The sequence below is a fragment of the Coregonus lavaretus genome (genome assembly GCF_964263955.1).
Source record: "Coregonus lavaretus genome assembly, contig: HAP1_SCAFFOLD_621, whole genome shotgun sequence".
In the NCBI taxonomy this organism is placed as follows: domain Eukaryota; kingdom Metazoa; phylum Chordata; class Actinopteri; order Salmoniformes; family Salmonidae; genus Coregonus; species Coregonus lavaretus.
In genome coordinates this window covers 25407-41438 of record NW_028159804.1, presented here as the reverse complement: position 1 = coordinate 41438, position 16032 = coordinate 25407, and the positions used below count along the sequence as shown (strand labels likewise).

At 42.9% G+C, this 16032-nt stretch overlaps 1 protein-coding gene across 1 annotated transcript; it reads right to left on the bottom strand.

The window, feature by feature from the left end:
* Positions 1-5461: 5461 nt before the first annotated feature.
* On the bottom strand, positions 5462-6894 carry LOC311122429 (E3 SUMO-protein ligase ZBED1-like; the record flags this gene model as incomplete). Its single annotated transcript, XM_084196786.1, has 2 exons — positions 6330-6894; positions 5462-6122 (listed from the first exon to the last, which is right to left on the bottom strand). Exons 1-2 carry the CDS (start codon positions 6713-6715, stop codon positions 5462-5464), a joined length of 1047 nt encoding a protein of 348 aa, XP_084052912.1. The 5' UTR covers positions 6716-6894.
* Between the last annotated feature and the right edge of the window lie 9138 nt (positions 6895-16032).

The window sequence follows — 16032 nt, the reverse complement described above, 5'->3', positions numbered from 1 at the left end:
TATCACCACCGATAAATCTTCAATAATCGAGAATTTCAACAAGCATTTTGCTACGGCTGGCCATGCTTTCCACCTGGCTACCACTACACCGGCCACCAGCTCTGCACCCTCCGCTGCAACTTGCCCATGCCCCCCCCGCTTCTCCTTCACACAAATCCAGACAGCTGATGTTCTGAAAGAGCTGCAAAATCTGGACCCCTACAAATCATCTGGGCTAGACAATCTAGACCCTTTCTTTCTAAAACTAGCCGCCGAAATTGTCGCAACCCCTATTACTAGCCTGTTCAACCTCTCTTTCGTAACGTCTGAGATCCCCAGAGATTGGAAAGCTGCCGCGGTCATCCCCCTCTTCAAAGGGGCTGACACTCTAGATCCAAACTGTTACAGACCCATATCCATCCTGCCCTGCCTTTCAAAAGTTTTTGAAAGCCAAGTTAACAAACAGATCACCGACCATTTCGAATCCCACCGTACCTTCTCCACTATGCAATCCGGTTTCCGAGCTGGTCATGGGTGCACTTCAGCCACGCTCAAGGTCCTAAATGATATTATAACTGCGATCGATAATAGACAGTACTGTGCAGCCGTTTTCATTGACCTGGCCAAGGCTTTCGACTCTGTCAACCACCGCATTCTTATTGGCAGACTAAATAGCCTTGGTTTCTCAAATGACTGCCTCGCCTGGTTCACCAACTACTCAGATAGAGTTCAATGTGTCAAATCGGAGGGCCTGTTGTCTGGACCTATGGCAGTCTCTATGGGGGTGCCACGGGGTTCAATTCTTGGGCCGACTCTTTTCTCTGTGTATATCAATGACGTCGCTCTTGCTGCTGGTGACTCTCAGATCCACCTCTACGCAGACGACACCATTTTGTATACATCTGGCCCTTCATTGGACACTGTGTTAACAAACCTCCAAACGAGCTTCAATGCCATACAACACTCCTTCAGTAGCCTCCAACTGCTCTTAAACACTAGTAAAACTAAATGCATGCTCTTCAACCGAACGCTGCTTGCACCCGCCCACCCGACTAGAATCACTACTCTCGACGGGTCTGACCTAGAGTATGTGGACAACTACAAATATCTAGGTGTCTGGTTAGACTGTAAACTCTCCTTCCAGACTCACATTAAGAATCTCCAATCCAAAGTTAAATCTAGAATCGGTTTCCTATTTCGCAACAAAGCCTCCTTCACTCATGCTGCCAAACATGCCCTCGTAAAACTGACTATCCTACCGATCCTTGACTTCGGCGATATCATTTACAAAATAGCCTCCAACACTCTACTCAGCAAATTGGATGTAGTCTATCACAGTGCCATCCGTTTTGTCTCCAAAGCCCCATATACTACCCACCACTGTGACCTGTACGCTCTTGTTGGCTGGTCCTCACTACATATTCGTCGCCAAACCCACTGGCTCCAGGCCATCTATAAATCACTGCTAGGCAAATCCCCGCCTTATCTTAGCTCATTGGTCACCACAGCAACACCCACCCGTAGTATGCGCTCCAGCAGGTATATCTCACTGGTCATCCCCAAAGCCAACACCTCCTTTGGCCGCCATTCCTTCCAGTTCTCTGCTGCCAATGACTGGAACAAATTGCAAAAATCTCTGAAGCTGGAGACACTTATCTCCCTCACTAACTTTAAGCATCAGTTGTCAGAGCACCTTACCGATCACTGCACCTGTACACAGCCCATCTGAAATTAGCCCGCCCAACTACCTCATCCCTATATTGTTATTTATTTTGCTCATTTGTACCCCAGTATCTCTATTTGCACATCATCTCTTGCACATCTATCATTCCAGTGTTAATACTAATTGTAATTATTTTGCACTATAGCCTATTTATTGTCTTACCTCCATAACTTGCTACATTTGCACACACTGTATATATATTTATTTCTGTTGTATTTTTGACTTTGTTTTGTTTTACCCCATATGTAACTCTGTGTTGTTGTTTTTATCGCACTGCTTTGCTTTATCTTGGCCAGGTCGCAGTTGTAAATGAGAACTTGTTCTCAACTGGTTTACCTGGTTAAATAAAGGTGAAATAAAAAAAATAAAAAAATAAATAAAAATAAAAACACACACACAAACATAGAAAAACACACACAGACAGACTGACACACACACAGAAACACACAAACACACACACACACACACACACAGACACACTCACACACACAGACAAACAAACACACATACACACACACACACAAACACACACACACAGAAAGACATACACACAGACAAACAAACACACACACACAGACAAACAAAAACAAAAGCACACACACATACAAACACGCATTGTGTCTGTCTCTATAATGTCACCTCACAGTGTGTCTGTCTCTATACTGTTACCTCAAAGTTTGTCTGTCTCTATACTGTCACCTCACAGTGTGTCTGTCTCTATACTGTCACCTCACAGTGTGTCTGTCTCTATACTGTCACCTCACAGTGTGTCTGTCTCTATACTGTCACCTCACAGTGTGTCTGTCTCTATACTGTCACCTCACAGTGTGTCTGTCTCTATACTGTCTCCTCACAGTGTGTCTGTCTCTATACTGTTACCTCAAAGTTTGTCTGTCTCTATACTGTCACCTCACAGTGTGTCTGTCTCTATAATGTCACCTCACAGTGTGTCTGTCTCTATACTGTCACCTCACAGTGTGTCTGTCTCTATACTGTTACCTCACAGTGTGTGTGTCTGTAAGTGAGAATGTGTGTGTATCGATGATGATCCAGTGTCACCTCATGAATAAACATTGGTGTTTAGGTGTGTTTGTCTTTACACTTTCAAACATTAGTTAGAGTCCTGTGCCAATCTCTTTTTATCTCTCATCTGTGAGTATGTGATTGTTTTGGCTAGTATTTCGGTGTGCATATTAATTATTGAAGAGCCAATGTGTGTGTGTGTGTGTGTGTGTGTGTGTGTGTGTGTGTGTGTGTGTGTGTTTGTACGTGTGTATATGTGTATATGTGTGTGTGTGTGTGTGTGTGTATGTGTGTGTGTATATGTGCTTGTGTGTGTGTGTGCATGAGTAAGCCCATGTATAATCCATTGCAGATGGCAAGGTTTGATCTCCTGTTAGTTGATTTGGCGGGCCTCACTTTCTATGTTAATCAGTGTATCAGTGAGTGGACTAGTAAAATACATCTGTTGTTTGTTCTTTCTCTTTAACGCTCCTATTAATTCAAATGACGGTGACATTTTTTGTTGATTTCACATTGAATTCATGCTAGTTGACAACTCAACCAAATATAAATCAAAACTAGATGTTGTACTGATGTCTGTGCCCAGTGAGTATTCCTCTTTTCAAATTAATTTTTTCAAAAGAAACACACATCTAATAGCCAAATCATAGTAAAAGCAGGTGAGCTGTTCTTTTTGGCCATTTTCTGGTGTTTTGTGGTGGAAAACTGAGCGGGTCGAGCAGAACACGTCAACCCATAGATAGATACGTTAGAAATGTTTTAACGATAAAAAACAATGTGTGAAGCTTGGATTCAATTGCCCCTCCCTGATGCACAAAACAAGCTTCCATTCCCACTGTTACAAGGAGATTTGTGGCTGATTTAAGATGAAATTGTCAACCCAGTTACGGTCAACCCTATTACGGTCAACCCTGTTACTGTAAACCCTGTTCCATTATATTGACCTCAGAATATTCACAGCCCATTTCTTTTTTGAAATGTTGTTGCGTTACAGCCTGAATTTTAAATGGAAAACCCCATAATGTCAAAGTAGAATTATGTTTTTAGACAATTAGTAAAAAATGAAAAGATGAAACATCTTGAGTCAATAAGTACAGTGGCTTGTGAAAGTATTCACCCCCCAAGGCATTTTTCCTATTTTGTTGCCTTACAACCTGGAATTAAAATAGATTTTTGGGGTGGTTGTATCATTTGATTTACACAACATGCCTACCACTTTGAAGATGCAAAATATTTTTTATTGTGAAACAAACAAGAAATAAGACAAAAAAACAGAAAACTTGAGCGGGCATAAGCCACCTTTTGCAGCATTTACAGCTGCAAGTCTCTTGGGGTATGTCTCTATAAGCTTGGCACATCTAGCCACTGGGATTTCTGCCCATTCTTCAAGGCTAAACTGCTCCAGCTCCTTCAAGTTGGATGGGTTCCGCTGGTGTACAGCAATCTTTAAGTCATACCACATATTCTCAATTGGATTGAGGTCTGGGCTTTGACTAGGCCATTCCAAGACATTTAAATGTTCCCCCTTAAACCACTCAAGTATTGCTTTAGCAGTATGCTTAGGGTCATTGTCCTGCTGGAAGGTGAACCTCCGTCCCGGTCTCAAATCGCTGGAAGACTGAAACAGGTTTCCCTCAAGAATTTCCCTGTATTTAGCACCGTCCATCATTCCTTCAAATCTGACCAGTTTCCCAGTCCGTGCCGATGAAAAACATCCCCACAGCATGATGCTGCCAGCACCATGCTTCACTGTGGGGATGGTGTTCTCGGGGTGATGAGAGGTGTTGGGTTTACGCCAGACATAGCGTTTTCCTTGATGGAAAACACAACCTTGTTTGCTTATTTCTTTCTTTAAAATATATTTTACATTTGAGCAACGTAGGTTACGATGTTACTCCTCACAGTTGCAGACAGGACAGGCCGCAGGGAAGATCGGAAACAACAACAACAAACAGCAGGGATCTAGACAGCCACAAGGCCCGGGACAATCCGTGGTCCCAGCCACAATGGCTAACCACATCGCTGACTGCGTTCAAGCCCTCAAGAAAACCCTGCTAGCTTGATAGGCAGCTAGCTACTAGATCCCTGCTGTTTGTTGTTGTTGTTTCCGATCTTCCCTGCGACCTGTCCTGTCTGCAACTGTGAGGAGTAACATCGTAACCTACGTTGCTCAAATATAACATATATTTTAATTAGGGCTGTCAAATGATTAAAAATTTTAATCAAATTAATCAGAATTTTCAGTGGATTAATCATGATTAATCACTATTTGCAATTACACCTGAATCCTAACAATTTTTTTTCTGAAATGCATACCAAAAGATAAATAACAGGACACAGATACATAATTTTCATATTATGTCTGTTTATTAACACAGCCAAATAATGGTGTTTTAAATCAAGCTGAAACATACTACACACCATAATATTTGTCTTTGTAAAGTTCCATCACTTCCTCTTTGGCATTCCTCTTAACCAGGATGTACAATTTACAGTATTCAATTGAACAGAAAGCAATAAATGTAGTCAAATCATAACAGTGACCTACCACATTTTTGCACAATTTGAGTCATCTGTGGAAAAAAACATTTTCAATAAAACTTTTAAATCAAACCAAAGAACAATCTTTTACCTTTTCCTCCATTCTTTAATCCAGTTGCTCAAAAATCCAGTTGCTAACTACTATAACATGTTGCACTGAAACTGGTCTTTTTGTTTGAACATCACCTTTCAAATCTACTGAGCTTCATCATCTTTCAGCCAGTTGCTGAGGCAAACTAACTTGTTCACATTTTCTGAAAGTAAAGCTGACCTTTTCTTGTTCACAATGTGACCTGCAACTGAGAAAAGTCGTTCACAGGGAACAGTGGTTGCAGGAGTGGCTAGATATTTGTGAGCTAGTGAGGCCAGCTTCTCATGGGCTCCTGAATGAGATGCCCACCACCTCAAGGGGCAGTCCTCCAATTTAATGGTGGGCTCTGCCTTGTACCTCTGTATGGCAGGTTGGACCTCTTCATCTTCTGATTCTGAATCTGAGCCCATTTGCAGAAGGCTGATTTTCTTCCTGGGTGGCCCATCATCATGTGTCTGTGAAGACCTTCTGGGTGATTCTTGTTGCAGCATCCCTTCAAGTGTGGTCCACACCTCTTCCCTGTCTGTCTTGGGCAGGCATTTCAAGTCTTTGAAACGAGGATCCAAAACTGTAGCAATCTGGAGCCATGCATTGTTGAGCTGTTCTTGACGGGATGCTAGGTCCTCCTTGAACTTGGTCTTGAATCTCACCACATATGCAGGGTCCTCATCACAGGCTTCCATCTTGAGACGCAAGTGGCAGAGAGAAGGTAGTACCACAGAACAGGAGACATAGGCCTCTCCACCCAGGAGCTCAGTTACATACCTACGCACACAAACACACACATGCACACAGAGACAGTGTATTATTAGAACAGTGGTTATCAACATATTATTATTATTATTATTATTATTATTATCATCATCATCATTATTTTTTACATAGATACATGTTATTGATATTTGACTTGGTTTAATTCATTCCAGAAAATAATCAAAGCGATGTTATTTGATAAGTTACAGACTGATTTACCTGCATGGCTCTAGAAGTGTCTCCAGCCTCTGCAGTTTATCCCACTCTGCTGCGGTCGGCAAAACGAGTTTGTGCTCCTGATTGTCCAGGGCTGCGATGACAGCCTCTTTATTTCTGCTCACGCGCTTGACCATTTCCAGCGTCGAATTCCAACGTGTTGGAACATCCTGGATCAATGGCTCTTGCTTCTTTCCCAGGCTGACTTGTTGTGCTTGAAGCTCCGCAGCATTTGCTGGGCTGTGCTTAAAATGACCGACAACTTTGCGAGCCTTGGCCAAAGCATTTACAAAGCCGCTGTCAGCAAGACTCACTGTGACACTTCTCTGCACCATGTGAGCGACACAGTTCATGTGTTCATAGCGTGTAAGTCGAATTGCGGCAACCATGTTGCGTGCACTGTCAGTCCCAATGGTTGTAGTCTTGCCCTCGATGTCCCACTCACGTGCAACAGACAGGAACTGTTCTTTACAAGCCTCCGCAAAATGACGCTCCTCAGTTTTTAATATAGTCAGCGCAAAAGACTTCAGTTCCCACGTGTCACTGATTAAATGTGCAGTTACTCCGAGGTAATTGTTGTTACTCACTGATGTCCAATGGTCTCCTGTCAGGGCGATATGATTTACTTGAGCCAAGACCTCTTTCCTTTTTTCTTTTTCGTTTTCATAGAGCTCGTGGATTTTCTTCATAACTGTGGCTCTTGACGGTGGCTTATAGAATGAGTCTTGAGACGCCACTTGCAAAACATCAAGGAAACCTGAGTCTTCTACAATGCTAATGGATCTACAATCCTTTGCAATCCATTTTGCTATTGTGTTGGTCAAATTATCTGAGGTTGATTTTGTTAATTGCCTGCAAACATTCAGCGTGGTCTGGCGCAAACCACTTGCTGAATCTGACGGCCCAGCAAACGCATGTTTGGCGTTGACATGGTACTTCAAGCTTGAACAGCTCCGGTGAAATTGAAACTCCTTCTTACAAATCTTGCAAATAACCTTGTACTTGTTAACTGTACCATCATCATTCTTTTTATATTTGAATCCGTCAATAGGCCCACTTTGCTCACCTTGCTCCATCTCGCCTCTAGCTCCCAACCACTTTCCTGACCTGAATAATTTGTCACACTGCGCATGCGTGAAATGCGTTAAAAAAATTTACGTAATTAACAGCAAACAACTAATTAACGTCGTTAACGCGCTATTTTTGACAGCCCTAATTTTAATTTGTTTAACACTTTTTTGGTTACTACATGATTCCATATGTGTTATTTCATTGTTTTGATGTCTTCACTATTATTCTACAATGTAAAACAAATGGTGTGAAGACAAACCTGCGCTGGCTCCTCATCACTGAGGTCGTCAGGGTAACCGATATGCAGGATATTTTTTTTTTCATACTGGCCCCCCGTGGGAATCAAACCCACAACCCTGGCGTTGCAAACGCCATGCTCTATCAACTGAGCTACATCCCTGCCGGCCATTCCCTCCCCTACCCTGGACAACGCTGGGCCAATTGTGCGCCGCCCATGAGTCTCCCGGTCGCGGTCGCGGCCGGCTGCGACAGAGCCTGGATTCGAACCAGGATCTCTAGTGGCACAGCTTAGACCACTGCGCCACTCAGGAGACATCGGCCTTGACATGGTGGTCATCAGTTTTTTTGCTCTTGGCAGTGCCCAGCCATTTTCAGATATCCATGCTGATCAAAGCATAGCCAACCAGCTATAATTATTCAGTGTGCCACTACCAAAAACGTAACGAAGCTAGCCGTAGATGTCTGTGAGAAAAAGAAAAGGTCAATTTGACCCCGCCCTGGGATCCAATGAGCTTCCTAAACAAGGTAATGAAGGCGGTATCTTATGACGATGCACCCAATTTTTAAATTTACATTTGAGTCATTTAGCAGACGCTCTTATCCAGAATGTATTTTTTTATTTTAACTACTAAATATTACATTATTACATTTCCCCTCCCCCCATCTCAGCAGATCAGGTGCGCACACTGGCATACAGTGCCTTCGGAAAGTATTCAGACCTCTTGACTTTTTCCACATTTTGTTACGTTACAGCCTTATTCTAAAATGGATTAAATAAATACAAATCCTCAGCAATCTACACACAATATCCCATAACGACAAAGTGAAAACTGTTTTTTATAACTTTGAGCAAATGTATTAAAAATAAAAAACTGAAATACTTTATTTACATAAGTATTTCGACCCTTTGTTATGAGACTCGAAATTGAGCTCAGGTGCATCCTGTTTCCATTGATCTTCCTTGAGATGTTTCTACAGCTTGATTGGAGACCACCTGTGGTATATTCAATTGATTGGACATCATTTGGAAAGGCACCCACCTGTCTATATAAGGTCTCATAGTTGACAATGCATGTCAGAGCAAAAACCAAGCCATGAGGTCGAAGGAATTGTCCTTAGAGCTCCGAGACAGGATTGTGTCGAGGCACAGATCTGGGTAAGGGTACCAAAAAAATTATGCAGCATTGAAGGTCCCCAAGAACCCAGTGGCCTCCATCATTCTTAAACGGAAGAAGTTTGGAACCACCAAGACTCTTCCTAGATCTGGCCGCCCGGCCAAACTAAGCAATCGGGGGAGAAGGGCCTTGGTCAGGGAGGTGACCAAGAACCCGATTGTCACGCTGACAGAGCTCTAGAGTTCTTCTGTGGAGATGGGAGAAACTTCCAGAAGGACAACCAGCTCTGCAGCACTCCACCAATCAGGCCTTTATGGTGGAGTTGCCAGACGGAAGCCACTCCTCTGTAAAAGGCACATGACAGCCCACATAGAGTTTGCCAAAAGGCACCTAAGAAACAACATTCTCTGGTCTGATGAAACCAAGATGGAACTCTTTGGCCTAATTGCCAAGTGTGACATCTGGAGGAAACCTGGCACCATCCCTACGGTGAAGCATGGTGGTGGCAGGAACATGCTGTGGGGATGTTTTTCAGCGGCAGGGACTGGGAGACTAGTCAGGATCGAGGCAAAGATAAACGGAGCAAAGTACAGAGAGTTCTTTGATGAAAACCTACTCCAGAGCGCTCAGGACCTCAGACTGGGGCGAAGGTTCACCTTCCAACAGGACAACGACCCTAAGCACACAGCCAAGACAACGCAGGAGTGGCTTCGGGACAAGTCTCTGAATGTCCTTGAGTGGCCCAGCCAGAGCCTGGACTTGAACCCGATCTAACATCTCTGGAGAGACCTGAAAATAGCTGTGCAGCAACACTCCCCATCCAAGCTGACAGATCTTGAGAGGATCTGATGAGAAGAATGGGAGAAACTCCCCAAATACAGGTGCGCCGAGCTTGTAGCGTCATACCCATGAAGACTCAATGTTGTAATCGCTGCCAAAGGTGCTTCAACAAAGTACTGAGTAAAGGGTCTGAATACTTATGTAAATGTGATATTTCCGTTTTTTATTTGTAATACATTTGCAAAAATGTCTAAAAACCTTGATTCAATTGTAGTTTTTTTCTCATCAATCTACACACAATAGATTGTCATTATGGGGTATTGTGTGTAGATTGATGAGAAAAAAACTACAATTGAATCAATTTTAGAATAGGGCTGTAACGTAACAATGTGGAAAAAGTCAAGGTGTCTGAATACTTTCCGAAGGCACTGTACAGCCTTGGTCCCGGTACCGGTGTACCGCCACTGCCATGCCTGGTGGCGCTACAAAACCGGGTAATTAATAATAATCATCATCATCATTTTGGGGGTGCTTATATTTGTCCTGTTACACACAATTGTGTAATGTAAATGTGTTTTTTGCATATCCCAAATCCCTCTGAGACACCCGCAGGGAGTCACTGCCAATGTCGTTATTGTACAGCGCCCCTGGAGCAATTAGGGTTAAGTGCCTTGCTCAAGGACACAGCAACAGATTTTTATTTATTTAAAAGAATATACACTACCAGTCAAAAGTTTGGACACACCTACTCATTCAAGGTTTTTATTTTTATTTTACTTTATTTATATTTTACATTGTAGAATAATAGTGAAGACATCAAAACTATTAAATAACACATATGATGTAGTAACCAAAAAAGTGTTAAACAAATAAAAATATATTGTATATTTGAGATTCCTCAAATAGCCACCCCTTGCCTTTTTTTTTTTTTTTTTTTTTATTATTGTCATTTAGCAGACGCTCTTATCCAGAGCGACTTACAGGAGCAATTAGGGTTAAGTGCCTTGCTCAAGGGCACATCGACAGATTTTTCACCTAGTCAGCTCGGGGATTAGAACCAGCGACCTTTCGGTTACTGGCACAACGCTCTTACCCACTAAGCTACCTGCCGCCCTATGAAAGCTTTGCACACTCTTTGCATTCTCTCAACCAGCTTCACCTAGAATGCTTTTCCAACAGCCTTGAAGGAGTTCCCACATATGCTGAGCATGCGTCCCAAATGGCACCATATTCCCTATATAGTGCACTACTTTTGAACAGAGCCCTATGGGGTTAATCTAGACATACATGTATTTCACAGGAGGTTGGTGGCACTTTAATTGGGGAGGACTGGCTCGTGGAAATGGCTGGAGCGGAATAGGTGGAATGGTATCAAATACATCTAATACATGGTTTCCATTTGTTTAATGCCATTCCATTTGCTCCGTTCCAGCCATTATTATGAGCCATCCTCCCCTCAGCAGCCTCCACTGCAGTGCCAAATAAATAAATATATATATATATATGCCATTCGCTCCGTTCCAGCTGTCCTCCACGCAGCAGCCTCCACTGATGTATTTGATATATTTATCAAAAGAAGTCTATTCAATTGTTTTGTCATTCTTTTAATGTGGCTTTGGTTAATTGTACTCACTGTGAGCCCCTCAGTTTGCCCCCCCCCCCCCCCCCCCACCAATAAGCCTGATTACTTGAGGTAGAGAGAGATTAGACAAGGATGAGTTGAGGAGTTTTAGATTTTATTCTCCTACAGTTTTAACATATTAATACTTTTTTTTTTCTTCCCATTAAATCTCTGCCTGTTTTAAGCCTGTGTATTTATTGTTCCAGTACAGCACAACCATGTAATATGAGAGGCATCGGCCAGGTTTCTCACTCTGATATTATCAGGAAAGGATCTATAAGCACCTTAACAGAATTAAATCATAGTAGCGTCTCAAATGGCACCCTATTCCCTATATAGTGCACTACCTTCGCCCAGGGGCCATAGGGCTGTGGTCAGAAGTAGTGCACTAGATAGGGAATAGGGTGCCATTTGGGACACAGTCGTGGTTACTTACACAATGCTCTGCTGTTGTCAGAATTGGAACAGAGAAAAGGCTTTGCTGCACTTTTTGAATGGATTGAATATTGAATGGATTGAATGTTGAATGGATTTAATGTTGAATGGATTGAATGTTGAATGGATTGAATGTTGAATGGATTTAATGTTGAATAGACTGAATGTTGAATGGATTGAATGTTGAATGGTTGAATGTTGAATAGACTGAATGTTGAATGTATTGAATGTTGAATGGTTGAATGTTGAATGGATTGAATGTTGAATGGATTTAATGTTGAATAGACTGAATGTTGAATGGATTGAATGTTGAATGGTTGAATGTTGAATAGACTGAATGTTGAATGTATTGAATGTTGAATGGTTGAATGTTGAATGGATTGAATGTTGAATGTATTGAATGTTGAATGGACTGAATGTTGAATGGATTGAATGTTGAATAGACTGAATGTTGAATGGATTCACTGTTGAATGTATTGAATGTCACCTAACCTGTTTATACCTGTGTTCTATCTAGACTCACCCGGCCACTTATATCACCTGTCCGTATCTGTGCTGTCAGGACCTGTACACCTATCCTCTTTCCTACTTACGTAAGTACCTGACTGCCACCTGCTCACCTGTACACTAAAAAGAAGAGACACACCGCAAAGATGAATGGCTAAAAGCAGCAGGTGGAGGCAGTGTGTTAGAGATCACCTGTGATAACACTAAAAGCAGGAGGCAGTGGGTTAGAGATCACCTGTGATAACACTAAAAGCAGGAGGCAGTGTGTTAGAGATCACCTGTGATAACACTAAAAGCAGGAGGCAGTGTGCTAGAGATCACCTGTGATAACACTAAAAGCAGGAGGCAGTGTGTTAGAGATCACCTGTGAAAACACTAAAAGCAGGAGGCAGTGTGTTACAGATCACCTGTGATAACGCTAAAAGCAGGAGGCAGTGTGCTAGAGATCACCTGTGATAACACTAAAAGCAGGAGACAGTGTGTTAGAGATCACCTGTGATAACACTAAAAGCAGGAGGCAGTGTGCTAGAGATCACCTGTGATAACACTAAAAGCAGGAGGCAGTGTGCTAGAGATCACCTGTGATAACACTAAAAGCAGGAGGCAGTGTGTTAGAGATCACCTGTGATAACACTAAAAGCAGGAGGCAGTGTGTTAGAGATCACCTGTGATAACGTTAAAAGCAGGAGGCAGTGTGCTAGAGATCACCTGTGATAACACTAAAAGCAGGAGACAGTGTGTTAGAGATCATCTGTGATAACACTAAAAGCACTAGGCAGTCTGCTAGAGATCACCTGTGATAACACTAAAAGCAGGAGGCAGTGTGTTAGAGATCACCTGTGATAACACTAAAAGCAGGAGGCAGTGTGTTGGAGATCACCTGTGATAACACTAAAAGCAGGAGGCAGTGTGTTAGAGATCACCTGTGATAACACTAAAAGCAGGAGGCAGTGTGCTAGAGATCACCTGTGATAACACTAAAAGCAGGAGGCAGTGTGCTAGAGATCTCCTGTGATAACACTAAAAGCAGGAGACAGTGTGTTAGAGATCATCTGTGATAACACTAAAAGCACTAGGCAGTGTGCTAGAGATCACCTGTGATAACACTAAAAGCAGGAGGCAGTGTGTTAGAGATCACCTGTGATAACACTAAAAGCAGGAGGCAGTGTGTTGGAGATCACCTGTGATAACACTAAAAGCAGGAGGCAGTGTGTTAGAGATCACCTGTGATAACACTAAAAGCAGGAGGCAGTGTGCTAGAGATCACCTGTGATAACACTAAAAGCAGGAGGCAGTGTGCTAGAGATCATTTGTGATAACACTAAAAGCAGGAGGCAGTGTGCTAGAGATCACCTGTGATAACACTAAAAGCAGGAGGCAGTGTGCTAGAGATCACCTGTGATAACACTAAAAGCAGGAGGTAGTGTGCTGGAGATCACTTGTGATAACACTAAAAGCAGGAGGCACTGTGCTAGAGATCACCTGTGATAACACTAAAATCACTAGGCAGTCTGCTAGAGATCACCTGTGATAACACTAAAAGCAGGAGGCAGTGTGTTAGAGATCACCTGTGATAACACTAAAAGCAGGAGGCAGTGTGTTAAAGATCACCTGTGATAACACTAAAAGCAGGAGGCAGTGTGCTAGAGATCACCTGTGATAACACTAAAAGCAGGAGGCAGTCTGCTAGAGATCACCTGTGATAACACTAAAAGCAGGAGGCAGTGTGCTAGAGATCACCTGTGATAACACTAAAAGCAGGAGGCAGTGTGTTAGAGATCACCTGTGATAACACTAAAAGCAGGAGGCAGTGTGTTAAAGATCACCTGTGATAACACTAAAAGCAGGAGGCAGTGTGTTAGAGATCACCTGTGATAACGCTAAAAGCAGGAGGCAGTGTGCTAGAGATCACCTGTGATAACACTAAAAGCAGGAGACAGTGTGTTAGAGATCATCTGTGATAACACTAAAAGCACTAGGCAGTCTGCTAGAGATCACCTGTGATAACACTAAAAGCAGGAGGCAGTGTGTTAGAGATCACCTGTGATAACACTAAAAGCAGGAGGCAGTGTGTTGGAGATCACCTGTGATAACACTAAAAGCAGGAGGCAGTGTGTTAGAGATCACCTGTGATAACACTAAAAGCAGGAGGCAGTGTGCTAGAGATCACCTGTGATAACACTAAAAGCAGGAGGCAGTGTGCTAGAGATCACTTGTGATAACACTAAAAGCAGGAGGCAGTGTGCTAGAGATCACCTGTGATAACACTCAAAGCAGGAGGTAGTGTGCTGGAGATCACTTGTGATAACACTAAAAGCAGGAGGCACTGTGCTAGAGATCACCTGTGATAACACTAAAATCACTAGGCAGTCTGCTAGAGATCACCTGTGATAACACTAAAAGCAGGAGGCAGTCTGCTAGAGATCACCTGTGATAACACTAAAAGCAGGAGGCAGTGTGTTAGAGATCACCTGTGATAACACTAAAAGCAGGAGGCAGTGTGCTAGAGATCACCTGTTATAACACTAAAAGCAGGAGGCAGTGTGCTAGAGATCACTTGTGATAACACTAAAAGCAGGAGGCAGTGTGCTAGAGATCACCTGTGATAACACTAAAAGCAGGAGGCAGTGTGCTAGAGATCACCTGTGATAACACTAAAAGCAGGAGGTAGTGTGCTAGAGATCACTTGTGATAACACTAAAAGCAGGAGGCATTGTGCAAGAGATCACCTGTGATAACACTAAAAGTGGGAGGCAGTGTGCTAGAGATCACCTGTGATAACACTAAAAGCAGGAGGTAGTGTGCTATAGATAACTTGTGATAACACTAAAAGCAGGAGGCAGTGTGCTAGAGATCACCTGTGATAACACTAAAAGCAGGAGGCAGTGTGTTAGAGATCACCTGTGATAACACTAAAAGCAGGAGGCAGTGTGTTAGAGATCACCTGTGATAACACTAAAAGCAGGAGGCAGTGTGTTAGAGATAACCTGTGATAACACTAAAAGCAGGAGGCAGTGTGCTAGAGATCACCTGTGATTACACTAAAAGCAGGAGGCAGTGTGTTAAAGGTCACCTGTGATAACACTAAAAGCAGGAGGCAGTGTGTTAGAGATCACCTGTGATAACACTAAAAGCAGGAGGCAGTGTGCTAGAGATCACCTGTGATAACACTAAAAGCACTAGACAGTCTTTTAGAGATCACCTGTATAAGATGGTGCCAGAGGAGATGGCTGCCGTTTTACGGCCACTGTCTCTTATGACCAAAAATGGCTTCTGGATATCAGGACAGTGATTACTCACCTCGTATTGGACGAATACTTTTTCTTCAACGAGTCGGACGTGAAGGATATTCTACAGACACACGACAAGGCCCAAATCCCCGTCATTTGCATGAGAAATAGACAGAGATATCGTGGACGTAGGTCGGGGTGTCTTGTAAGGATCCGACGGCGAGCGAGTAATCTGCCTCTTCCATCAATCCTATTAGCCAACGTACAATCTTTTTTTTTTTTTAATGGACGACCTAGGATCAAGGATATCCTACAAACGGGACTTTAAAACTGTAATATCTTATGTGTCATTGACATGGATAACATATAGCTGACGGAATTAACGCTAAATCAGCAGGATAGAATGGCTGACTCCGGTAAGACAAGGGGTGGCGGTCTGTGTATATTTGTAAACAACAGCTGGTGCATAGAATCTAATACTAAGGAAGTCTCGAGGTTTTGCTCGCCTGAGGTAGAGTATCTCATGATAAGCTTTAGACCACACTATTTACCAAGAGAGTTTTCTTCTATATTTTTCGTAGCTGTCTATTTACCACCACAAACCGATGCTGGCACTAAGATTGCACTCAATGAGCTGTTTAAGGCCATAAGCAAACAGGAAAACGCTCATCCAGAGGCAGCGCTCCTAGTGGCCGGGGACTTTAATG